We start from the raw sequence: 27,192 nt of genomic DNA, 5'->3' as shown, positions 1-27,192 counted from the left end.
CTCGAATGCACTAAGCATCCATGCTCTGACCCATGCAGCCTTTTGAAGATCTCTCAAATATGAACGGTCATCAGCCAATCGGATTAACTGCAAAGTGTTGGCCCATTGCTCATGGCCAAAGCTTAAAATGTATTGGCAAATTAATTCTGAATTAAATTCAAAGCCAAATACAATGATATGAATATATGCACGTACATATATAAAATAAGTGCTATTAAACAGTTGTTAATTCATTTGATTCATTTCATATACGTCTCATTGTAGCCATAATTCACATTGTGCCTATCATTGCAATAATCCTCAAATCTGTCTCACTCTCACTCTCTCTCTCACTCTCTGTATCTGTCGACCTCTGTCCCTTGTTTTTATACCCTGAACCCATTGAAAATGGGAAATCAGGGTATAATGGTTTTGTTAAAATGTATGTAACAGGCAGAAGGAGGCGTGGCAGACCCCACAAAGTATATATATTCTTGATCAGGGCGACAAGCTGAGTCGATTTAGCCCTGTCCGTCTGTCTGTCCGTCCGTCCGTCCGTCCGTCCGTCCGTCCGTCCGTCCGTCCGTCCGTCCGTCCGTCCGTCCGTCTGTCCGTATGTTTGAACGCGTCGATTTCAGAAGATACAAGAGCTAGAGACTTCAACTTTTTTTTAAAATGTCCGTATATATCACGCGGATATCGAGTTTATCACTAAAAAACGATAACTCATTCCGATACTTTTTTATCGATAAAAAACCTTATCGAAGATCAGTTTAAAAATTATATCTCCTACATCTTTCAAGCTACAGTCTCCAAATTTAAAATGTATATTAAGACGCATGTCATACAATTTCGGTTTTTGTTAAAATTTACCCCCCACCCCCAAATCCACCCCCTCACCCTAATCTTTGTAAAAGTCGTATATCAAATACTAGAGACTTGTGCTTCGGTATACACATACATTTAAACAATATGAATACGTTCTAAAAGTTTCATTACGATCGTACGTCTAGAAATTAAATTATTCAACAAATAAGTTCTCAAAATATTGCCAACACTGCAGCGCAACCCAAGCGCAATCGCCTGTATATGTGAGTGTGTGTGTGTGCGTGTATTTGTTTGCATGAGTGCGTGTGTGGGTGCTAATTATTATTGAAATATCAGTTGCTTGTAGGGTTCAGGGGATCTCGTAGTCGAGCAGTCTCGACTAGAGCTTTCTTACTTGTTTTTACTGTATTTTAGGTAACTGAGTGAATGTGTGGAAAACGTGACGTGATTATGCGTTGGTATTTTGTAATTAGCATTGCGAATGAGCCAGCAAAAATGCACGCAAGCAGTAGCAACAGCAACAGCAGCAAAATGCTAACTTTCTGTCCTAATTGAAGTGCCATTGAATGAATGAAAATGGCAGCACACGTGCTCAGCAGCAGCAACAATAGCAACAACAACAGCAGCAACAGCAACTCGACAACTTTTTGTGCTTGGCGGACAATCTTTAATTTAAATGTTTGGCCATCTTCACGTTTATCAGATAACGCGTTGGCGTCATCTACCCACACAGACGGCCGCACACTCAGTTAACATAAACACACAGAGCACAGTGGTTGCTGCTGTTGCTCCAGATACTCTATAAACTGGGAGTATATTAGCTAGATAGGAGACAAAATGTGGATGGCTTGGTATTTTTGGAGTTGAATATATTCGTTATTTTATTGAAGCTACATATTAATTAAATTATATATGATAAATATATATATGAAAAATAAATATATGAATGTATTGCATTTATCTATATATAAATAAGTGTATACATATGTAGTCTTATATAAGAATATATGAATTTTGCTGTCCGATTCGCAAGATCACAGCTGCATAACTATGATATACATATATACAGCCGAGTCTTAATAATTTGTACCTCGCTAAATCGAAAATCGCAAAAAAAAATAAATAAAACAAAATTCTATCCTATTCAAAGAAATGCATTCTCAATAGTTCCCGATAATTGGAATTTATGTGGGATTCAAAAAAAAAACTTATCTCCTTGAATTTTCGAATTACTGGGATTCTACTCTACTTAAATAGCATACAAATATATATTATATCATAAATAATTTATATCATTTAATATCGAATTACTGGGATTCCACTCTACTTAAAATGCATACATAACTATATATAGTTATATATAATTTATATATCATTAATAATTTGTAATTAATTTAATATGATATATAAATTTGAATGCTCAGCATAATTTATCTATAACAAGTATATTAATAATATTTATATAATTAGAGTACTAATTTCAAGCTGAAGTTCACGTTTTATTAGCTTCTTTTCACTTTAACTAAGTTCACTTCCTGCATTCCCATCGAATAAATCTCTCCGTCAGTTTAACTGTCAGTTAACAGCTTAGCGCTCTGTTCACGTTAACATTTCTGACACACTTAACATTAACATGCGAGCCTAATTGACTTGCGCTAACTACGTGTACAATATTCTGACACCTTTCTACTCGCTCTCTTCTCTCTCTCTCTCTCTCTCTCTCTCCCGCTCTTCTCGCCTTTAGCCATTTTCAAATAAAGTTTCGAATTAGTCAACTGATTGCAACTTTCAATTGGAGCATAATTGATAACAACGACTTGAACTGCTGTCAAATGTTAACAAAGGCCCTTGCATTCATTGTGTTCCTCACTGCTGCCGGCAGTGTGAGGTGCCTCGGCTCGGCTCGTGTCATGCTTGCAATTGAGCTTAATACAATGTGATATAGCCAGGTTAGCAGGAAGCTGCTTCCCAGGCAATTCAAATGTCAGTCAACTGTTGCCGTGCATCAGGCGAAACTTGTGAGGAATTTCGAAATTTGAGTTTTTCATTTGACAATTTGATTGCCAAGATGACAAAAGCCTCAGCTCGCACGAGTGCCACACACGTGATTTGTTAATAATAAAATGCTGTTGTCACAATTTCCTGGGATATGGACTCAAGTCCATCGAGCCAAGTTAGCTAGCACATTGTTTGTCCATCCAAAAGTCCATTGTGCATAATAAATAGGAATGAATTGTATAACACTTCAGTCGCGTCAACTCGGCTCGCCTTGGGGCATGCTGCTGTTGTGTTGTGTAGGGCATTAAATGTATCGGCCTAATAAGTCTGTTGTTGCAATAACTTTGACTCCCCGCTTGCGGCTAAGTCAATTACACAACATTTGCCATGCAATTTGTCTACACCAGAGCCAACTGTGTGCGTGCGTCCGTGTGTTTGTGTGTGTGTGTTAGTGTGTGTACTTTTTTGTGTGTGCCCCGAATAGCAATTTTCATTTTCATTCTGCCAGAGCTCGCTCTTTTTTCACACAAAAAATATTTTGCATTTGCAGCATCCGGCGACAATTTTGACCCAAAAACATTTCCGCGCAAGAACGACAGTAACAACAGCAGCAGCAACAACAACAACAACAACAACAACTGCAACATTTTCATTGCTGTCGACAACGTTTTATGACGGTCACATAATAACGTGTTGCGACAAAAAAAGAAAGAAGAGGCGGTAAAAGCCGGCAGGAGTCGAAGAGGATGCAAATTACGTGCCACATGAGGCGCCAAAGCTTTTGATTTGATTGCAATACGCGCTCATTCGTCCATTGGAGCATTCGCTCTCATTTGGTCGGTCTGGTCGGTTTGGTCGTGTTGGTCATTTGATCCGCTGATCATTTAACCAGTTGCTCATTTGGCCAACGCGTGGGCTTAGCCTGATTGATTGACTGCGGGGGGCGAAGCTCACGTTGATTGCCTCGTTTCGTGGGACAATGAACAAAAATTCGTCACTGCCCCTGGCTACCTTTCACACCAACAACAGCAGCAACATCAACAGCAACAACAACAACAGCAGCAACATCTCAACAAGAGCTGAAAACGTGGCTGGCAGCAGTTCGCGAATTGGTCGCCCGAGCGGCTCAAATATGTGCTTCGCAGGCGGCGCCACAAATGGCGCTCAGAGTGGCGCTGGCACTTCAGTCGGCAGTGGTGCGGGCACCAGCGGCTCATCCGCATCGAAGGCGGACAAGCAACGGGACGCCGGCGGCGGCCTCTGTGGCTGCCAAAAAGCGCCTAAATCGCATTGCATATCAGCGACAGGTGAGTGGACCCTTACGGTGCCTCAAGTACCGCACAACGTACAGCCAGAGCTGCAACGGCTCTATTGCCATTGCCGTTGATACAACAAGCCGTGGCACAAACCGTACTCAGTTCGGCACGGCTGCCAGCAGCATTGTGGAGCCATTTCGAGTGAGCTTTAGGCGTAGCCCTGTTCCGTTTCGAGTGTGGGAGACGTTAAAGTCGCAGCCAATTTACGTTTTAAGGTCAATGTTAGCCAAGAGTATATGAGCTTTGAAGAGTGTCCGTCCTAAGGCTAGTCCGACAGTCCTGCCGACTACTCGTGCGACAGTCCGTCCGGCTGTTCATTCAACAATCCTGGCGACTATTCGTGAGAATGTCCTTCCGCCAATTCGCTTGATAGTCTGATAGTCCGTCCGACTGTTCGTCTGACAGTCCGTCCCACTATTGGTCTGACTTTACGTCCGAAACTCCGTGCGACCATTCGTCTGACAGTCCGTCCGATTCTCCGTCCGACAGTCCGTTCGAATATTCGGCCGATACTCCGTCCGACTGCTCGCCCGACAGTCCGTTCAACTGTGCGTCTGACGGCCTGAACGACTGTTCCGACAGTCCCTCTGGCAGTCCCTCCCTTTAACAGCTTTGGGCTTAGAAAATCTAAATCTATCTTACTGTTCAGCTAATCTACGGGTAGATGCATATATTAAATACACCGTCCATTAATGTGTTGGTGCACGTCTCTCATATTAGGATAACTGTAATAATTCGGGTTACCCTCTCCTTCTCTCTCTCTTGCTCTACGCCAGGTGTTTTGCTATTGGTATTGCTCTACACGGCCATGGGCTCCATCATATTTGTAACGCTCGAAGGCGAACTGGAGGACGGGACAGCCCTAGAGACGGCTGTGGCCGCCTCCAAGCCCTATCCGCGCACCGAGCTGGCGAATGCCGAGATACGTTCCAGGTGAGTTCAATCTTGGCATAAAGTAGAGGCGATAATCTATCGAGCAATCTATCGATTATGATAGAACCGTTGATCGACTGTGGTCCATAACCGAGGATCTGAACATACTTTACAAGGAGAACTGGACACGGCTGGCCGCCCAGGAGGTGCAACTGTTCCAGGTGCGTTTACACGTCAATTAATAACCCAAATCCCTCGCTAAATCCACGCGCGTGTGTCGCTGGCTTTGCTCTTGCAGGACACGCTGCTGCGAGCGGTGCGCCAATCGAAGGTCTATCAGCCAGGCGGTGTGCAAATGAATGCACCGACGCACAAATGGACCTACGCCTCGGCATTTCTCTACTCCCTGACATTAATTACAACGATAGGTGAGTAGAGCCACTGGGCACCGAGCGGGTCCCGGCTAGCGCCCCACCCCACCCGCTTGGCCCACCCTTCGCACATTGTTCGTCTCTTGGTGTCACAGCTCACAATCGACTGACTGTTGGGGAATTTATTAGCACTTCGACTACTGACGTTTTCCGTCTGCCAACTGCAGAGCTCTCGCTCTCTTCTCCATTCTCTCACCCTCCCGCTCTCCCTTTCTCCATCTCTCTCTCACTCTGTCTCTGTTTGCATTGGGTTCCGGGTTCCAACAGGCACTGTGGGCGTTAGGTGTGTGAGTGTGTGTGTGTGTGGGTTGGTGGTGGGCGGGGCAATAGGGCCGGAGTGTGTGCGTTTGAGACGTTGACTGAGCGCCTCAGTGCACAGCTGACCGGTTGAGTGGATGACTGGATGACTGGATGACCAGTTGACCGCCGCCTGCCCAGCTGCTGGTTTTAATTAACAAACTGTCAACGGGCGGCAAAGGCCAAGCCTCGTCTATATTTTGTCTCTCACTCTCCCTGTTGTTGTTATTGGTCTTGTTTTTGTTGTTGTGTACTGTTTTTTTTTTTTTTTTTTTGGTATTTGTATTTTGTGTTTGTTTTTGTTTCTGTCTCGTCCGCCCACTTGACAAGATTTTTCAATTTACGAGCGCGTTGATTTTGCAATTTCCCCCAAATTGGCGACACGAACAGTCAAGCTGAAGGGTCTCTGGGCATTGGCGATTGTAGGCCTGGCTCTGGCTTTTGCCTCTGCCGTTGGCTGGCCGCGATTTCAATAAATTATAAGCAGCTCGAGGGCTAAGCAATTTGGCTGACAAGCGCAGAGCGCTCGGCCCAGCCAATTGGCCTGAAGGATGCGCCAACAAAAAGCCAGAGACACGCAATTAAGATGTATGTAAAATATCATTAATTTAACGCAGACTCCAACTTCCTGTCTATCTCGCTCTCTTGCTCTACCTCTCTCTCTCTCTCTCTCTCTCTCTCTCTCTCTCTCTCACTCCAACAATGAGCATGCTTTTCCTTTTTTATGACTTGCCTTCTTCGCCAGGGCATGAGCCATTTGTTGTTCCAGAGGAAATTACAGCATGGAACGCGCTTAGAGGCCGGCCAATAACTTATTTATAGAGCAATCGCACATGGCGTACGCATATCGAACGCAGTTCGCCGAACTGCTGATCCGTGATCCAAGCAGTCCTAGTAGTCTTTGTAGTTCCTCTATATTCGGTTGTTCCTGTGAACGATTCCTTTGAGTTGATTTGCTGTCTCACACACGGCTGATTAGCAGAGGAGGACAGGTCATTAATAAGATATTAAATATATTGCTGAACTAAATTAATTAGGCATTCTAATTAACAATATAATGCAGATAGAAAGAGATAGTCTATGAGTGTAGGTGTGTATAGAAGGAATGTTTTTGTTTTTTAGACAGAGTAAGACAAAGTAACGTAGGAATATGAGCGAAAAAAATATATACAAAAAAGTTTTTACTCATTTTAATTTTTTTAATAATTTTTAGCGCAAAATGAAAAAGTGGTGCTATTATTTTTTTCGGCATTTTTTCGGCTTTTTTGAGAATTTTTTGAATTATATAAAAACTATGAATATTTTTGTGATAATTCTTTTTTGCCGTAATAACTAATTAATTGATAATTGATAAATGTGTCCAGGAGAACTTCTCAAACTCTGAATATGCAAGTGGTGCTATTTTATTTTTCGCAGCTGTATATTGAAAAATAAATGGAAATGCAAGTACACCAGACCGCACTATATGTAAAGTTGCCTGAGAAGCTTGGTTGAGCGGTGTGGCATCCTGGTCACACAATCTTAACAGGAAGGCAGCACCGATCAGAATAACATTGGTAGATAATTATCGATAATTTGCCATTTCGAATTATCGAGACTCTACTGTATATATATTTTCGTGAATTTAAAACTGAATCGGCTTTAACTTAAGAAGAAGAAGAAGAAGAAGAATTTCTTGCTTTGACAGCTTTGTTATTGACGACAGTTGTATAGAAATCAACTGTGCTTAAACTGAAGCGTATCATATATGTGTGTGTATGCCGCCTGTCTGTGTGTGTGTGAGTATCTGTGTGTGGGCATGTCTGTGTATTTGTGGCTAGACTAAGTTATGCAGCTCAGATCAATTACATGCGTCGAACGCTGTCAAGTGGTCAATGCACACACACACACACACACACACACACACAACCGCACATAGCCACACACACACATTCAAGTTGCTGCGGTTGTTAACATTTCGGGTACATTAACTGAAGCTAGTCAAACGCAAAGAAACATCAATAGCAGCGAATGCTTAGTTGACCAACGTTCGGACAAGCGGTTGACCCCAAAGAATTTATATATATAATATATATGTGTATATATACTATATAAAATGTATATATATGTTAGTCTGTGAGTGAATCAATCGAATTGTGACAATCGGTGATAGCTAGCCGTTGTCATTTGTCGCGCATCGCATTATGGGAAATTGGGTTTCGAATCAAAACTCAATTTTGGACACGCTCCATGGCAGTGGGGCAGCGGGGCAGCGGGGCAGTTGGGCAGCGAGGCAGAGGCCGAATGGTTTTGGCTATCCGAAATCGGTCACTGTCTAAATAACTCAGCTTGCTGTGGCATTGGCCACGCCCCTTACCACGACAAAACGCCTCCTTGGTGTGTGGCGAAATTATTTTGACATCAGACTGCGAACGGCCAAAACGATCTGCGGTTGGCAGCTGGGCCAGAAACTACACAAGCAAGCAAAACAAATGCAATACAGCCAAACAGTAAAACAGAACGAAAAAACAAAAAAAAACAAGTAAGAAGACTCTAGTCGAGACTGCTCGACTAGGAGATACCCTGAACCCTCCAAGCTGATATTCTTATCATTCTGCACTTCTTTTATGCACGCACACATACATTTACATGCATCCACCCTCACGCGCCCGCGCTCTGCTAACTGCGCAGTAAGCAGCGACTGCGCTTGGGCTGCGCTGCAGTGTGGGCAATAGTATGAGAATTTATTTGATGAATAACTTTTTTTGTAGACATGCAATCTTAATGAAATTTTCAGAGCGTAATCATATGGTCAAAATGTGTGTACATTCTAAAGCACAAGTCTCTAGTACTTGAAATACGTTTTTTGCGAATTGGGGGCGGAGGGGGCGTGGTATCCAAAATCTGTTGGTTACAAAATGTTTGTATTCATCATAAATATATACACAGTAAATCTGAAGTCTCTATGTCTAATAGTATTTCAATGAGGCTCAAAAAACAAAATCAATTTTTCGATTATTCTCGATAAAAAAGTTATCGGATGAGTTATCGAAAAAATAAAGCAAACTCGTACTGCGTATGGTATACACGAGTATGCACAAAAAATTTCAGCTCTCTAGCTCTTATATCTTCTGAGATCTCGGCGTTCATACGGACGGACGGACGGACGGACGGACAGACGGACAGGGCTATATCGACTCAGCTCATCGTGCTGATCAAGAATATATATACTTTGTGGGGTCTGCGATGATTCCTTCTGCCTGTTACATACTTTTACACAAAAACATTATACCCTGATTTCCCATTTTCAATGGGTTCAGGGTATAAATAGGAAAACAATCCAGTACACATACGTTACCCTATGCTGGCTGCTGACTGGATGGAATTGTGCCAGGTTCTGGCCAGGAATTGCAGCCCAAAAAGCAATCATTGGAGTGGCCTAAGCTGTCCCGCAGACCCTCGTATATTGTATCTATATATCAGACTGATTGCGTCTGCGGAACTGTCTCACTCTCTATCAGTCTCGCTCTCTCTCCCTCTCTGTCTCTCTCACAAAGTTTCGCCCGTGTGCGTGTGTGTTTGTGTTTGCCTGCACATCAATCAATTATGAAACAATTTAAGCAAAATGCGTTTTCGTGGGGATTTTGATTGTTTTCATGCTTGGCCCAGCTTGGCCCCGAGCCGCCCTCCCCTCCCCTTGTCTTGGGCAACTGTAAAACCGAGTTAATGTGTTTTCTATAAATATAATAAATAGCCAGCGTCTGGGGATTTGCCATGGGGTTCAAGCACACACACACACACATATACATACACACACGTGCACTCGCATGCTACGAAAACTAAATCGAGCTTGAGTTATTATTTGCCCAGCTCCTCTGCTCCCCTGCACCTGGCTCCACCTTGCTGCGTGGCCCAAAGTTGCAGCTCAAAGTTTTGTTGTATGTTATATCCCATACCCGTCAAAGGGTATATTGGTTGCAAGGTACTGATTAATATAAGTGCTATTTAGTATGAAGACTCTTAGGCAGATATATATATTTATAGTTCGATATATATCGATATACATAAAATTTGTGCTATTTGGTATGTGGATTCATACGCTGATATGTTTTTCAGATATTTAGTTCCTGAGCTATTGATATTTTGATAAATATCGATATATATAATAATTGTGATATTTAGTATATAGATTCTTACGTTGATATATATTTCAAATATTTGGTATATGAGCAGCAGATATTTCGAAAATTATCGATATATATAATTTTTGTGATATTTAGTATAAAGATTCTTAAGGTGATATATTTTTCAGATATTTAATTCTTAATATATTGATATTTCGATAAATATCGATAGATATGTATTATTTGTGAATTAAATATATATAGAATCTTACGTTAATATATGTATATTCCAAATAGTTGGCGCTTGAGCAATTCATCTTTCGATAAATATCGATATTTATTTTTATGATATTTTTTCAATTAGAACTATAAATATTTTGGTTAATATGGATAAATTTCATTTCCAAAATAACACTTTTAATAAAATAAATCCATATTTATCGATAAATTTATTTGTCTTATGTCTTATGTCTTAACTCATAGGAAACCTTATTTAAAGGCAATTTCTTCAGCTCGATCAGCCCCTCGAGCTGCATACAGGGTATTTTGTCAGCCCACCCTACCCGGCTCGAATACACTCCGTTTGTTTTGCCTCATTCGTTAGATGTTATTGTTAATGCGCTTAGCGCGCATTAGGGCAACCGCAAGGAGCTCGAGCTAAGCCACAGTCTCGGAGTCAATGCCAAAAACTGTAACCAGGGCTATTAGCCCGAATTGGTTAACTCAAATCGATTACCGTGGCATTTGCTCATTATGCGTATTTCGAGTTAGCTGCTGACTGGCTTTAGCCGGGCTCTTGAGCTCTTTTTAATGGAGCTGGCAGCTGACGAGCGAGTCCTCTTAGCCCGGATACACCTTTCAATTAAAATGTTTTTCGCCTGACAAAGCCACAGGCCACAGGCTGAGCCGTAGCCCGCTCTTGCTCTGCTCTCTTTAATCAAATGAACGACTCACTAACTGTCTAATAAATTGTCTGGCTGTCTGAGTGCCGGCGTGTCTGACTGTCTGATTTGGCTGTCTGCCTAATGGCCGCTGTGTTTGTCAGCAATTGGCGCATAAAACAAATTTCATTGCCTACTTTTTGGGGCTGCCGCACATGAAGCATAAGTTATGGGCTTCGAGCTCGCTAGCTAGACGCCAAACAACTTAAGTGCAATGTCGCAGTTATAATACACACCAACGCACACACACAGAGAGGGAGCGTGTAAGTGTGTGTGTGTGTGTGTGTCTCCTCCATTCAAGTGCTGCCTGCATTTGCACGTAAATCCGCTCAGAGATCAGATACGAATCGGTGTATAGGCGTCATGCCTCGACAGTTTTATACGCGACACGTTTTGTGGCAGCCACATCTAATGAGCCGTTTATGCAGTTTAAGAGCTTTCGCTGCCTGATTGATTGCACCCAGGTGGCAACGGCTGTAACCAGGCGACAGCTGTGCTCCCGTTTTTCCCCCTTTCTTTCCTTTTTTATTTTTTGCTAACCACTAAATCGCTTAAGCAGCAATCCAATTTAATTCAATTCATTATTGCTTTAGCTGCAGTATTTGTTGGACTGTTTAATACTCTATCTGTTGGCTTAAACTTGGATAGAATTTGAGTGAATATGTGTGTTGAGTTGAGATGACTAAGCGACATTTAAATGTGACTTTATAATTAACTCAGGCATCTCACTCGTAGCTCTGTATCCCATTGGAGAGCTGCAATCATCCGAACAAGAAAGATTCGACAAATTCGAATATGGCAAAGGACGTTAAGTTACCTAAACGATCTCTAACTGTTACTCAAATGACCCACAACTCTTGGCTAGCTCAAATTTTAGATAGAAATGCCAGAGATAAGCAATAAACACACTGCTGAGCCCAAAACAAAATCAATGGCTAATGAGCGTTGAGCTGGACAGATTGAGCTGTGAAACTAATTTGATGTGGTGTCGCAAGGCAATTTACGGTTGCATTGAACCATGAACAGACTCGAATGTCAAGAAAAGGTGATAAGTATAGCAATAAGTATAGCAGAGGAAATGTCCCAGCTAATTCAACAATAAACAAGGCAAAGGAGCTGAGGCGAAGTTATAATAATGTAATGAATCCGATGAGAAAAAATTGCTTGCAGCCTTGGTGTAAAGAGAGAGAGAGAGAGAGAGAGAGAGAGAGAGAGAGAAAGGGAGAGGGCGAGAGAGAGAGGGAGAAAGATATGACAGAGATACTGCTATGGAGACATGGTATATGGAAATCTGATATGGTAAAGAGTATGGTATATGGTATGGTATATGGAATCGAGCCTCGAGGTGAGCGATATGAGCAACATCTGAAATAAAAGTCAAAGTGCTTCACAGCGGCAAATCAATTCCGCGCCTATCTCAATCGTTCCAGTAGATCATAAAGTGTTTCTCACACTGGTTGAAGGCAAACAATAATAATCGATTATTCACTCATAATGCTAATAAAATATAAGCTGCGTGATAATTAATTTCCATTATTCGATTTCCATTATTCGATGCCTCTCAGCAGGTACAGAAGTGCGCCTAGAAAATACTCTAAATTCCGATTATTATTTAGAATAATCGATTACGGTTTTAATTAATCGCAACTCATTTCGTGATGCAATGAAATCGACAATGGAATGGAAAATAATCGATGGTTGTCCCTCCCTTACGGCATTGCTTGTAGCTGATATACCCGACACAGTGCTCTGCATTTGGTAATCGCGAGTCTGTGCATTCGATACTTTTCGATAAATTGCACATACATTTGCTTCGTTTTCGTTTTGTTTCGGTCGCATAAAAATGCCATTTGGTGTTTCAATAATTTTGCTGGCGGCTTTAACTAATGACAGCGCAAAGGCGATGCAGGCAGGATTCGGGCCGAATGCGGCATGAAATGAATATAATAATTCATGGGCGCGCGTGCGGCAACAATGCCGCCAATAACAATTTCAATTTATTTGCGCTAATAAACGAGTCGAGATTATGGCAAATTAATATCGCGCATACGCCATGTAAACGCATGCATTTTGCGTCAGAGTGTGTGAGTGAGTTTGTGTGTGTGTGTGCGAGTGTTTGTGTGTGTGTTTTGCGAACGCCCTCAGTGTTTGTAAAGTAATAAAATTAACACATATGAACATAAATATAAACATCTAGGCAGCCAGCAAATGCGCTTCTATTGAGTACGCACACACACTCTATTGATTGTGCTACACACGCACACGCACACACACGCACACGCACATACAATGTGTCGCCGTTTTGATTTATGTCTCTCACGATTGCTGACAGCCATGTGCTGCGGCTTTAATGAGAATGTGTATGTGTGTGTGTGTGTGTGTAAACACAACTGAGTCGGACTTCTCTCTCTCCTCCCTCTCCCTGTCTGTCGCACAGTCCTGTTCACATAACGTAATTATGACTGTGACAGCGGCAATTCACTTATTGCCATTGCACAGCGAACACCAGCGACGCCCACAGTCGGTTCCACAAATTTGTTTACCCTTCACCTGTTTGACTGCTTATTATAAATTGATTAGAATTAATTTGCGTCGCTTCGCACTGCGCTCCCAGGGCCCAGCGTCTGGGCTCAATTAGTCGCCCTGCGACATGCAAATCTCTTAATTGATTCTTTTATTATTCATTCAGCCGGCGTCGACAAGGTTTGCCTCTCCCAGCTCCCAGCTCCCAGCTCCTGCACAAAACTCTTCTTGCTTGCATCGTCCGATTTCTTGTCTCTCCGACTAATTGGTATTCAATTTGGGTTGCTTTCGAAAATGCTTGGAAAAGTGTTCGATGATTGCTGTTGATGTGCTCACCATTGAGTCACACTTATGATTGCTGGCCACAATTCGATTGAGACGTTGATTAAAACTGGGATTTCGTGGCCATAATGCTGAATATATGATTAGGTCGGAGACAAGAAGGAAAAGCACTTTGCTCGCAACTGAACTTAAGCAGCTCAACATTCAAATAGAAGGAAAATAAAACTTTGCTCCTTCACAAAATCACTTGAGCTCTTCCAAACTCTAGATAAATAACTTTTCTGGCTGGCGCTTAACATTCATTCGCACATTTCTTAAAGCGCATTAGAGTCAAGCCTGAATGCACAATAACTACCAAGCACACACACACACGCACACGCACGCACACATGTGCATTTACCTGCTCTTGGTCAGATTTTGAGGTATGCTTCACGCCTCAGACGACAGCTGACGTAGTCTTTGATGCTCCTGCTCCTGCTGCTGCTGCTGCTGCTGTTTGTTGTTGTTGCTCTATTGCAATTTCGTGCGTTTGTGCTACAATTAGCTTAAGCAGAGATACGCACCAGCACTTCGGACGTAGCTTAGACACGCTTCAGCGCTTCAAGTGAAATCCTCTTGGCCAAGCCCACTCAGTGTTGGCCAGCAGCGCTGGGACTTCATCGAAATATTTTATTTTATATTTCTGCATCGGATCAAGTAATTTGGCAACTGCCAAAAGTCTTTTTTCGAATTAAGCATAAATATTATTATTATTTTTCTTTCGTTTCTCATTCGCTTTTCTGTTGTTGTTGTTAAGGCGCTTTATCTGGAACTTCCGTTTGATTTTTGAGGTGTTCCTCGCATTCTTAACTCGCTTCAGCTCAGCCTTTGTCTCTAACAATTTCCATCAATTTAAGGTATGCATTTTTCTCTTTATTTCCCTATTTATTTCTCATTGCTTTCGTGCTGCATTCACTTTGCTTCATTTCCGCTCGCTTGTTGCAGGTCTGCTTGGCTTTATTCCTTTTTTTTTCCTTCTATAAAGTTTACCGTAAATCCAGTTTCTTTTTTTTTTTCTTTTAAAGTTCTTATTGAGCATTGATTTCCTTGGTAAATGATTTTTTTCTGACAGTTTAATTTCATAATTTCTTACTGTTCATCTATCTTCTTGGTTTCTTTTTTCTGACTTGTTCCTCATTTCCTTCATTTAATTATACGCATCTTCTCTCTCCTAGTAGAGGTAGACCTACAGAGCTCAGAACCAGTCTAGAGTAACGTTTTTTCTTCTGGCTTTCAGTCTAAAACTTTCAGGTAAAGTTCATATTTGTACATGGCACGCCTTAGGGATTATTAATAGATCATTTATGTGTATCATGTAAGATACATTTATTTTATTATTTATTTTGTTATTTATTTATTTTAATTTTTTTTACATGTATATATTTATATATTTAAGATAATAGGGTGTTTAATTCTCTAGAAATTTAAATAAAAGTCTTTATATATATATATATATATATATATATATATATATATATATATATATATATATATATATATATATATATATATATATATATATATATATTTCTTAATATCAGATGGTACGTATTAATATAAAGAGTGTGGGTTCACTAGATAGTTCAGGCTTATCTCGTTCTTTTCTCCCAAAATCATTCCCTTCATAACGCACTTTACCTCTGTCTCTCTCTCTCTCTGTATTTATCCTTTCCGCTCTACCTTATTACATGCTGTGTGTTGTCTTCACTTCGTTTACTTTTATTCTCATTTTCACTAGATTTCAATTACTTACCACTGACTCCACGGCTTAATAGTTCATCTGTATTTCTCGCTGTCTCACTTGTTCCTCTCCCTTCCCCCTTTACATTGCATCTCTCTATTCATACTTTCTCTCGTCTTATTGCTCGTTTGCTCTTAATGGTTTTTTTATAGTAAGCTTAACTCTTATCCGTTTCCTTATTACCTTAATGTATCTCTTTAATCTGACTTTTTGCATCTTCCTATCTCTCTCTCTCCCTCAGTCCCTCTCACTCTCGCTATCTGCCTTCGTTCAACCGCATAATCAACTTTAAATATTGTTTATGTTGTCTACTTATTTGCATTGCTGGCCCCGCCCCTCTGCCATTTGATATTGACAACTTTATTAAACATTTCGTTGTTGTCCATTATTTGAAACGATTACCGCAAATGGACGCCAGCTGCAGCTGCCAACACATTCGCAATTCATTCGCCACCGCCGCACTCACACATACGTACGTACGTCTCCTCATTGCCATACTCCACTTCCTTCTCCCGCTTCTCCTGATTCCCATTCCCATTCACATTCGCATTCGCATTCGCATTCTGATTCCCGTTCGCATTCGCATTCGCATTCTCGTCAGTGTCGCCTGCCCCAGACCTGACCTATGACAGGCGTCACATTTTGTTGTATGTAATATGTAATATTATTATTACACAATTTGTATGCGTTGCCGTCTGTTGTTGTTGTCGTTGTTGCTGTTGTTGTTGCTGCTGCTGCTGCTGTTGTTATTGGTTGACTGGCAACTATAATTTGCGACACGTGCCGCCAAAATCTATGGCCGGACACTTGGGTCCGAGTGGCACCCACTGGGGCATAGCATCGACCCAATTGGCTGTTGCGGCCTGTTGTTGTTCCCATTGTTTGTCCGCTTATTGTAGTTGTTGTTGTTGTTGCTGGTGTTGTTGCTGTCGCATTGTTGCTGCTTGTTATGTGTGCAAAAACGCGGCAGTTTATTTTATTTTTATTGCAATTCGCTGCTCGCCATTCGACATTTGACATTCTCACTCATTTTTATGGCCCGAACGTTGCGTGGGCGGCCTTTGTGTGTATATGTGTGTGTGTGTGTGGTGTCAAATATAAAACAAATAATGCCAAGAGCGAGCTCTAGCAACGGCAACAACAATCACAGATAAGTCAACATTTTGCTGATGCGAACAATTTCGTAGAACCAGCAACAAGGACAACGCCCATGCCACATTCTTTGGCACATACTCAGACAGAGACACACACACGCACACTCGTACACTCACATACAGTTAGACAAGCGCGTAACGAACCACTCAACACTTTATGCGCTGCTGCTCGCCCCATTGCATGCATTTTTTAATGCCTTTGCTGTTGGGCAACGACAACGACAACAGCAGCAACAGCAACAAATACTAGGAGCAGCAGGCTCAATATGTGTCACACTTACAAGGACTTAAAGCAACCCACAATCAACGCCCCGTTGTCCCGTTAGTCTTTTGTCTTTGGTTACGACTCTGACTCTGGCTCCGGGTCCGACTCCGACTCCGGCTCTGGCCGGACTTTGCAGTTTTTCATCTGCGACGCAGCATCAATAGCAAACAGCTGCAGCTGCTTCAGCTTACTGCAGCCCATCCATCTTTGCAGCTGCTAAGGGCAGCAGGAGGCAGCAGGAGGCAGCAGAGGGCAGCAGGAGTGGGGGGCACAACTCGTTACGTATACGCTACAAATTTTTGCCAGTCAGAAGCAGCCGCTTTCAATAATATCAATGCTTACGAATGCCGAGCAATACATAAAAAGTGCGACTGCAAGAGCAGCAGGAAAAGCAACAACAGTTGCTGCTGGAGCTGCAACATTGCGCTTCAGCAACATTTGCCACTGCTGCAGTAACTACAAGAGTTGTGACTACAATAACATTAATTATTGTTACAACAGCAACAACAACAAGCGACGGCAACAACTCGTCTGTCTTAGCAACATTTGCCGCTGCTGCAGTAACAACAGTTGCTGTTGCAGAAAAAAAAAAACAGTTGTTGCTGCTGCTGCACGACGGCGAACAACAACAATAGTTGCTGCATCGTTCAGCAACATTTGGTCCAGCAACAACAACAGTTGCCGCTGCAGCAGCGACAGCAACAACAACAACAACAGCAGCAGCAACAGCAGCAGCAGTTCGCTTGCCGTTAGCATTTTGAAGCACTGTGCCTTTGCCAGCGCCTTTCGAGTGGCCACTCTGTCACATGGCTGCCAACCCACTCCCCTTGCCACGCCTTAAGTCGTCCCGCCCCAAGGCCTCTTAACCTTCTGCTTGCTGACAAATTGTTCAGAAAACTGCACAGCGCAGCTGAAAACTATGCGTGTCTCTCTATGTATGTGTATGTCTGTATTTCGGCATTAAGAAATGCGAACAATTTGCTGGCTAGAAAAGTGTTATACAAACACATTAACTCATTTCATATCCAGGAAAATGCACTTGCTCAATTGTTGTGTACACATATGCTGTTATGTAATGGTTAAATTAGTGTTCAGCACTATTCGTCAGTGTTATACAAAACATAATTGTTAAATTAAGTGACATACGGTAATAAGTGATACTGTTTATATTGTAATATTGTCATACTTTGATTTTTGTAGAGGAAATTGTTATATAAACAGTTATACATACTGTTATACAAACAGTTATACAAACTGTTATACAAACGTGCATACACATCTTGATACATACTGTTATACAAACGGTTACAGACATTGTGATACATACTGTTATACAAACAATACTGCTATACAAACTGTTATACAAATTGTTTTATGTACTGTCATACAAACTTGTATACAATCTGTTAAGTCAAACCTTATCTTGGCGTAGGTATTTTTATTTAAACTGTTATACTAGCTGTAATGTAATAATATAACTGTTGCATATGCATTTCATCAATCATTCCATCGACTTGCTGTCATTCAAGTCCAAGCTAATAGACACGTGGCCAATGTCAATTGACTTATTAGACCAATCTATTAAGCACACTGTTATACACGTGTGTACATACATACATACATACACATGTCACACAAAAGATTTTTGCATCAATTTCAATTTTCATGCTGTCCGCAACTGTTATACTAGGCAAGCCATGTCGAAATTAGTTCTGCCCACTAGACAAACTGTTTAACGGTGATTTTAATGACACGTTGGCTCGCCTTCTCCTGCTGGCGCTCTATCGTTATTTATGTATGTATTTATCTATCGAAAGCCACTTGAGTGCGTGTGTGTGTGTGCGTTTGGACATTAAATGCTTGTGCTCTTCCTCTTCTCGCTGGCCTTTTATGCATGTTTCGACATGTTTATGCGTCGCTGACGTCACTTCACAATGTGACAAGGCGCATTCAACGTTTTACGAGCGCAGCCACGCCTCTTGCCGAGCAATGGGCGCTGATTGATTGCTGCAATGGCCGTTGCGTGTGTATGTGTGTGAATTTGTATGATTGCTTGTGCCTGCGTATGTGTGTGTGTGTGTGCGTGTGTGTGTGTTTTGGCTTTTATTTTCATTTGCAGCGCATTTGTTTACCATTTAAATGGCCTCTGCTAGCATTGACGTCGACGTCGACGTCGGCGTTGGCGTCTCCGCGTCTCGATAACAATTTTAATAGGCCATTTAATTTTTAATTAATTCCTCAAGCGTTTGGCATTTGGCAAGTCATAAAAGTGTTTGCTGTTGTTGTTGCCTTTGTTGATTCTGTTGTTTTCGCTGCCTTTAAAAGGCGTTTAATGACATGTTTTACTGTCGCCTTTTGTGGCTGCATATCATTATGATGATTATATGTAATTTTAATGACATTTACATAAATTCCAGGTCCACAATCAGCCGCTGTCTGCCTCTCACTCTCTCACTCTCTCTCTCTCTGTCTCCCTCATTGCTCTGTTTGACTCGCATTATTTATTGAACGCTCGACTATAAGGACGCAACGCATGATTATGTCGCAATTTCATTGCTCAAGCACACACACACACACAGACACATACACGATTACACTCGCACATTAATGAAAATGCTATAAGTCCAGCAAGTGCTGCAGCTGACCGTGCTGGAGCGAGATAGCAACAACAGGCTACAATTTGAGCCTCATGGCATGGGCATGGGCGGCCACACCCACACGCCTAGCGAGAAGCATTTATAGCATTTATGCGAATTGTTTGGTTTTATATTTGAGCCATTTTTGTGACTCGCTCTTAATGGCTTTTTCTGAAAATTAATTTCTTAGCTATTAGAGACGTTTCCCAGTGGCCAGCAGCCCGGGCGCCAGACAGCCCCACCAGCAAGGCCCCGCAGTGCCACAGTTTCAATTCACCCGCACCTACAGTCTCTCACTCCCTCCCTCTCTCTTCCCCTCCAGGGCTCCTTCTCTCACTCGCTCTCCCTTTCGCTTCCTCCGCTTCTGTGTATATTTTGTAATTACTTTATGCCTGAAAATTGCCGTTGTAAAATATTTTATTATTTGTTGGTCGGAGTTCTGGCCTCGCCCACCCCGATACATCCCACTAACGCCCGCTTAGTCTCTGTCGGTCTCTAGCTGAGGCTAGCTGCGTCTTTGAAGCTGGAGGTCTTGCCTGTGAGGCCGGATATTGCTCGTTGTTTGCTTTGCATTTGCTGTTGTTGTTGTTGTTCTCGCTGCTGTTACTGCTGCTGCTGCTGCTGTTGTTGTTGGCTATCGTAATCAATGGCCACTAATCAAATGAAGCGAGTTGCGTAGCTGCATGCACAATATGCGCCGGCCCTGCCCTCCCTTCGTTGCCCCTGCATTTCCGCTTCCTCGACAATTGGACCAGCCTCTGGGCAAAAGCGGAACCGAGTCACTTTCGCCATGAGCCGGAAACTCAAAGCCAGAAGCCACGACCCTCCCTTCCGCCACCAAAAAAAAGGGGAGTCGAATTTCCACAACAAACCGAAAAGTCGCTCATTCGAATGCGTCCACAGGGTGCCCCGAGTTAGGAGCGATTCGATTTATCCGCATCGTTGTTTATGAACTGCAAGAAAATCGGTAAAATTCAATTTTGGTGCTTTATCTCGGATCTGTGAGGACTATTGAAAAAGATCTATCTGCACGATGCGGACCTCTTCGTTGAATTGGTATGCTTAACAAACAGTTGCATAGCCATTATTCTATATACAAAAAACTGTTATACTGGTGTGCATATTAGCCAAAGCAAGTTACAAATATATAATGAAAGAGTTATATTCCCCTTCCAATACTGTTATACTGTCTTAATTACTAGAAATATTGACTGATGTACATAAAAACTTGTTATACTGTCGACCAAAACTGTTATATTAATTATAATATGTCACAAAAATGTTATACTTTCTTGAATTTATTCGTTACTTGTTACATTAACTATTATAGGCTAGAAAACAGTTAAATTGTTCAAGTCACTGACTGTCATATTATAAAGTACGAACGGAAATACCGATAGATAGACTTCATCGTCGCCTAGACCAATAATATATATGCTCTACTGAATCTAAAATGCTTGCTCCTTCTGCATGTTACATGCAAAATCATTATTTTACTCAGATTTCCCACTTCCAACGTAGTCAGGGTACAAGAGGACAAACAAGATTAAATCTAGTGTTGCTCTTTATAGTCCCGTTAAGTCATAGTGAATGAGACCCTCCCTCTCCATATATACACCCCTCAGCTTATACATTACAAACAGATTCATGGACAACTTAGTTGGGAATATAAAAACAAATGGATTTATGCGTAAACCATTTCCATTTTAAATTATATAAAAAAATTTTCGAAATGAATTTTTATGCCTTGACACGAACGCCTGAGTCGGCAGTGAAAAATGTAAACGTTGTGTCATGTCATATTTGGCTCTTTAAATATTCTGCTTCCATCTGCATGTCATGTGGATGACTGAGCGGCCTTTGAAGAGCAACTGGCCCTGTCTCCACCCAACCCAAACCAAACCCAACCCAACCCAGCCTAAGCCATACCAACAACAACAGCAACAGCAACAACACCAACACCAACAACATCAACAACTGGATGAGGTATAATAAAATACCATTTTTCAAATAGTTTTACTAGCAAAAACTTGAAAATTGCTAAACATAATTGGCAGTTTTTGCATGGCCTGCGGGTCGCCGTTGCCTAAACAGAAATCTTTATGACTTTGCCTGCCTTTTGCTCCCCAATTGCATGTGTTGACTGCAGTGGATGGGGGTGTGTGTTGGTGGGATGGTTCCTTATCCTGAGGCCGACATGTGCTCGCCGTTAGTTAGTTAGTTATAACCACATACAATTTTATGCAGACCATATTGTAAATGTTATAATTTTCACTAACAATTTTTGCCATGTGCCTCGCTGTGGGTGCAAATTCATGAAATACAAATGAGGAGGCCAGGCGGCGGGGCTAGGTCTCCAAGGCGTGTTTCGTACTGGCCCCCCCGCACAGTCGAGAAGTCAGCAGAGGTGCTGGTGAACGAGGGGCGGAGGGGCGGTTAGGAGGGACGAGGACAAGGACGAGTTACTACATGGATGATGATAATTTTTAGCAACTTTTTCATGGCTAGTGGACAGAGTCCACCTTATCCCTGCAGGTCCAGCTTTAGCTATCTCCTTTCATACGCTCTCTCCCTCTCTCTCTCTCTCTCTCTCTCTCTCTCTCTCTCTCTCTCTCTCTCTCTCTCTCTCTATGTCTGCCTTTCTCTTGCTGCTGCTGGGGTAGATGTGCACTTAAACGTGCTTCGGGTTTTAAAGTATTATTACATTAATGCTACATCCGAAAGCATTCGTGTGTGTGTGTGTGTGTGTGTGTCGGCATTTTAATTTTTAATACCCTGTAAATGCAAGCTGGTAGTCTATTAAACGGCAATCTGTGGGAGTTACAATTAGAACTGTGCACTGCATGAGATTAATGGAAGATTGCTAATAGATTGCTCACTCTTTATTGGAATATCAATTTTTTAAGGTTTAAGAAAAATAAATAAATATATAATAAATTTGCTTAAATGATTTTTCCTATAATCTTGTTGGATGTAAGTAATTTTTTTTTTTTAATATATATACAATGTTAAAGTTATTAAGGAAATTTGTTTATTTTTTTACTTACTTTGATTAATTTATATTTTTTCGTTTTTTTTTTTCTTTTAACTATTTTCATGATATTGACAGTTTCTAAGTTATACTGGGTTATACTTCAGCTATTAAATTTGTATACAAAATATGTTTTTATTAAATTGTATTAAACGTGACTTCGACTTTTACAGGTTCATAAAATTTACAGTTCGGTTAGATTGCAGCTCGATGCAAGCTGTGCAGCGCTGAGTGCTAAGCATTGCATTTTTATTGCCTGGTCTCATGAATTTTGATGCTGATTTCTGGCATTCTTTGACATCAGAATTGTCAGATGGTTTCCAAATGGAATGCTCTGAAATGCTGCACGGACTATTTGCGTGGCATTTTATAGGCGAAGCGTCGACCCTTAGGGACAGGCGCTTGTTTTTCTCAGATATTATAGCTGTCGCTGTGCTAGCTTTTTATTTTTAAGTAATAAAATTTAATACATGGCTACATAGTCGCCTCACACACACATGTACACACACATACTCACACACATACTGGCATATATAAAGCCATTTATATGTAGACGCACATTTTACTCAATTATAAAAGTTTCCACATTAAAAGTTCATTGCTGAGGCAGGCGAAGCGAGAGACGACGCCGTCGACGTCGACGTCGACGTGGACGTCGCTGCCGTTGGCGGAGCATCTTTTCGGGTAGGGTTGCCAGCATCGTGTTGGGTTAGGTCGTGCCCAGCGGCTATAACGGCTACGGCTACGGGCAGGGTTGCCCTCTTCCTGCTGGAACAGCCACAGTCAGCCAGCCAGCATGGGCGACAACATCAAAGACAGAGTCAAAGCAAAACGTCTGGCCGTAAAAGTTGCTGCTTCTTTTTTTTCGCTTTTTTTTTCTTTTTTGTGGCCAACACAGGAAAAATTAAAAATGTTGTAGTTGGTATAACAGTAGCTAAAGCAGCAGCAGCAGCAGCACCAACAGCAGCAGGCAAATTACTCAGTCTGACCCTCTGGTACTCCAATGGTAATGTAATGCAATGTAATGTGCAGATACAAGAATGTGCTATAAACCTAAAAAAAGAAAATAATAAAAATAAAAATAGAAAAAGAAAAAAATGTAAAAAACAGAGTAAAAACAACACTAAGCCATCAGAGAGTTGTAAAAATTGTTAAGTGATAGTAAAAAATATTTCATTTGTAATATAAATATGGCAAAGCATATGTATATGTATGCATATAAAAAAAAAATAAATATCTGGCATAGCACTTGAGCCATGGGGCACGTCTAATTGGAATTCTTACTCGGGTGCTGACCTATTTCTAAGCAATCCATATGCAGATCCGGGAAGCAAAAGTACTTTGTTATACTGGGCCCCAGCTAGTTTCTGTACATATCTATTCCTGTTGTCTATAAGTGCTTTTGTGGATGTTATATAAACAGTTATACTTAGCGCGAAGCCCCTTTCAAATTTTCATATGCAACATGAAGCAGAAATGTGCTGAAAACTGTTATACTCAAGTCAATCAACATCTAGAATTCGTTTATTTATGTTAGTTGCTTTGTTAAGCGAATATGGAAACCCTTAGGCATGCGCTTGTATAGTACCATTCGAAAATCTGTTATACTAAGCAAAAAAAAACTTGTGACTTTGATCAGATTTTATTTTATATAAACTCATCATAGAAATACTTTAGTACAAATATGTAGTTAAGTATATCTGAGTATATTAGTGTTATACGTTTACACTGTTAGAGTGCTGTACTGTTGTACTGGTATACTATTATAATGCTATATGGGCATACTATTATATTTGATTGGTATACTGTTGTACTATAATACTGTTATACTGATACTGTTATACTGATATTCTATGTTATTGGTATACTGTTATACTGCTCTACTTTAATACGTTTACACTGATATTGATATTGAAACTGTTGTACTGGTATACTATTATACTGTTATACTGGCATACTGTTATACTGATATAATATTTTATTGGCATACTTTTATACTGTTGTACTATAACACTTTTATACTGTTCTATTGCTTGATTGTTATACTCTCCAACAGTTGATAATGGGCACACTTACAGCAGTTTTTTGTACGACTCTACTTCAAGTTTGTTATACTGTCATACTTACCCATACTCTCTTTTCATTCCAGGCTATGGCGGCATTTCGCCCCGCACTCAGTGGGGCCGCGTGGCTGCTCTCGTCTACGCCCTTTTCGGCATACCCATCGTCTTGCTCTATCTGTCCGCCATGGGCGAGGCCCTCTCCACGGGCATGCGCTGCCTGTTTCGCCGGCAGCGCGCCAAGGGCAGCGTCGCCAGTGGCCCCACGCCTGGACCCAGCGGCAGCCGCAAGCCAGACAAGGCCAAGGGCCAGCAATACGGCCACCCGGGGACAAGCAAGATGCACCAATACGGCGTGCCGCCCTCCGTCTACCAACAGCAGCAGCAGCAGCAACAGCAGCAGCAGCAACAACAGCAGCAACAGCAACAGCAGCAGCAGCAGCAGGGAGCTAAAACCGCTCTGGATGGCTCGCCAAGTGTGCCGATCTCGATCTGTGTGTGCGTGCTCGTCTGCTATGTGACCAGCGGAGCGATATTGTTCCACAAGCTGCAGAGCTGGAGCGTGCTGGAGTCGCTCTACTTCTGCTTCACCTCGCTGGGCACCATCGGCTTCGGCGAGCTGGCCCCCAGCGGCACCTTGACATTGTATACGGCCTCCGCTTACATATTGGTCGGCATGGCTGTGGTGGCCATGTGCTTCAGCCTGATACAGACGGAGATTGTAATGTGGCTGCGTCGGTTCAGCGTGCAGGATCATGTCACGCCCAAGGTGGAGGAGCTGGCTCTCGTTACGGTGGCAGTGACGCCGAAGCCCTCCTGACAACGACCCAGCGCCGAGATGCTGGGTGCCAGCGGCAGCGCCGCCCTCGGCACGGGCGCTCAGTCTCAGGCCAACAGTCTAGGCCAGCATCAGACCATGTTCTTTGGCCCGGCGCACACGTTGACCCAGTACAGCTCGCTGCCGCGTCGCAGCCACCTGCATGGCGGCGGCGTCGGCGTCGGCGGCGCCTCCTCCTCTTCGGCGTTCCAGCGGAACACACCGATACGCCGCTCCACCGGCATACCGGAGCACCACATGGAGTACTTTGTGCCGCGCAGCATAAGCGAATTTAATTTGTCCGGCGTTGGCGACCTGGCGCTGCCGCCGCCGCGCCGCTTCTCGCCCAACATGAGCGGCATGGGCATGCCCATGGGCATGGGCGTCGGCGTCAACATGGGCGTCAATATGGGTGGCATGGGCATGGGCATGGGCATGCCGCACGGCCTCCAGCTGGGGCCGCCCCAGACGCTGCTCTGTGCCGCCAGCACACCCTCCGCCCCGCCGCCAGCCCAACTGCAAATTGTGACCCTCAAGCCGCGCAGCGAGAAGATGGTGACGTTCGAGGATGAGTCAAAGTCGGCTGCTGGGCCTGGAGCTGGTGCTGGAGCTGGAGCTGGGGCTGGGGCGGGGGGTGGCACACATTGTCCGCACGGCGTGCCCACCACGCCGCGCAAGTCGAGCGGCGCCACCACGGCGGACATGTTCATGTGACCAACCACCTGACAGACGGCTGGAACGGATCTGCAGCCACGCCCCAATGCCAGCGACAGCGTCGACGACGAGCTGAATGCAGCGCTGCGACTGCGCGACAGCATCGACGATGCCCTCTGCCCGAAACCGGCCCCGGGTGAGGTGATTCGCGTCTAAGCCACGCCCACCATCATCTCTAACTGGCTTGCACTGTAAGAGTGAGAGTGAGAGAGAGAGAGAGGGGGGGGGAGGGAGTGGGAGAGGGAGAGGAAAAGTGTAGGCTAATTAGGTGCACAGCTCAACTACAACAACAAGTAAATATTTCGGCAACAAATGCGTGTGAGCACACAGCAAGAGTCTACGACTAGCGGATACCCTGTAGCCACACGGATCAGGCAGGCAAATACTTATATAAACACCTATATATAAATATATATGTATATACATATATGTGTACATACATATAGACGATTCGCGGAAGACTTCCATCAGATGACTATATTATACCCGCTGTAGTCCATTTTAAATGGTAACAGGGTGTAAGGCAAACAAATAAAGCAAACATTTAACGCCTGTTGTAAATATATATACAGAATAACCAAAACAAATAATTATAAAAACACATACATTTATTAAAATCCGTGTGTAAAAGCAAAACAAAACAAAAAACCAAAAAAATAGCATATTTAAATTCGAAATACAAAATGAGAGAGAGAGAGAGAGAGAGAGAGAGAGAGAGAGAGAGAGAGAGAGAGAGAGAGAGAGAGAGAGAGAGAGAGAGAAAAGAAATAATTGAACGAGTGAAAGAGAAATTAATAAATGTGTGCAACATGCGACTAAAACAATGAATAATAAATAACTCCACAATCCCGAAATGCAAATGCCAAACGAGACAGAGATAGAGGTGTGGGGGAGGGGGAGGGAGAGGGGCGAAAGGGCAAGGGTTAAGAGCAGTCCGCCTCATCGGGTGGCAAACAGCATGCAAATTGCAAATGGCAAATGGCAAATTGCAAAATGCGAAATGACAAATTGTGCGCACTCCGAAAATGGCAAAGTTTATTTAAGCGATTTGTTCGTTCGTTCATTTGTTTGTTTGTTTGTTTTATTTGCTTTGTTTATGTTCTTTTGCTTTTGTTTATTGTTTAATTGATGTGCAGCATTTGAATTTGGTTTGTATTGAGCTGT

General features: G+C 42.5%; 1 protein-coding gene across 1 annotated transcript; it reads left to right on the top strand.

Annotated features, from left to right (window-relative positions):
- The first annotated feature begins 3,355 nt into the window (after positions 1-3,355).
- Positions 3,356-26,218, top strand: LOC108657968 (uncharacterized). Its single transcript, XM_089263094.1, is given in 5 exon segments — positions 3,356-4,112; positions 4,898-5,054; positions 5,119-5,215; positions 5,293-5,422; positions 24,587-26,218. Coding segments are annotated over 5 exon segments (2,154 nt in total). The 5' UTR covers positions 3,356-3,784; the 3' UTR covers positions 26,029-26,218.
- Positions 26,219-27,192: the final 974 nt, after the last annotated feature.

This window comes from Drosophila navojoa, chromosome X (genome assembly GCF_054131105.1).
Source record: "Drosophila navojoa isolate 15081-1374.11 chromosome X, UAZ_NAV_1.0, whole genome shotgun sequence".
Classification (NCBI taxonomy): domain Eukaryota; kingdom Metazoa; phylum Arthropoda; class Insecta; order Diptera; family Drosophilidae; genus Drosophila; species Drosophila navojoa.
The sequence above is the reverse complement of the archived record's forward strand: the minus strand, read 5'-3'. Positions and strand labels throughout refer to the sequence as shown.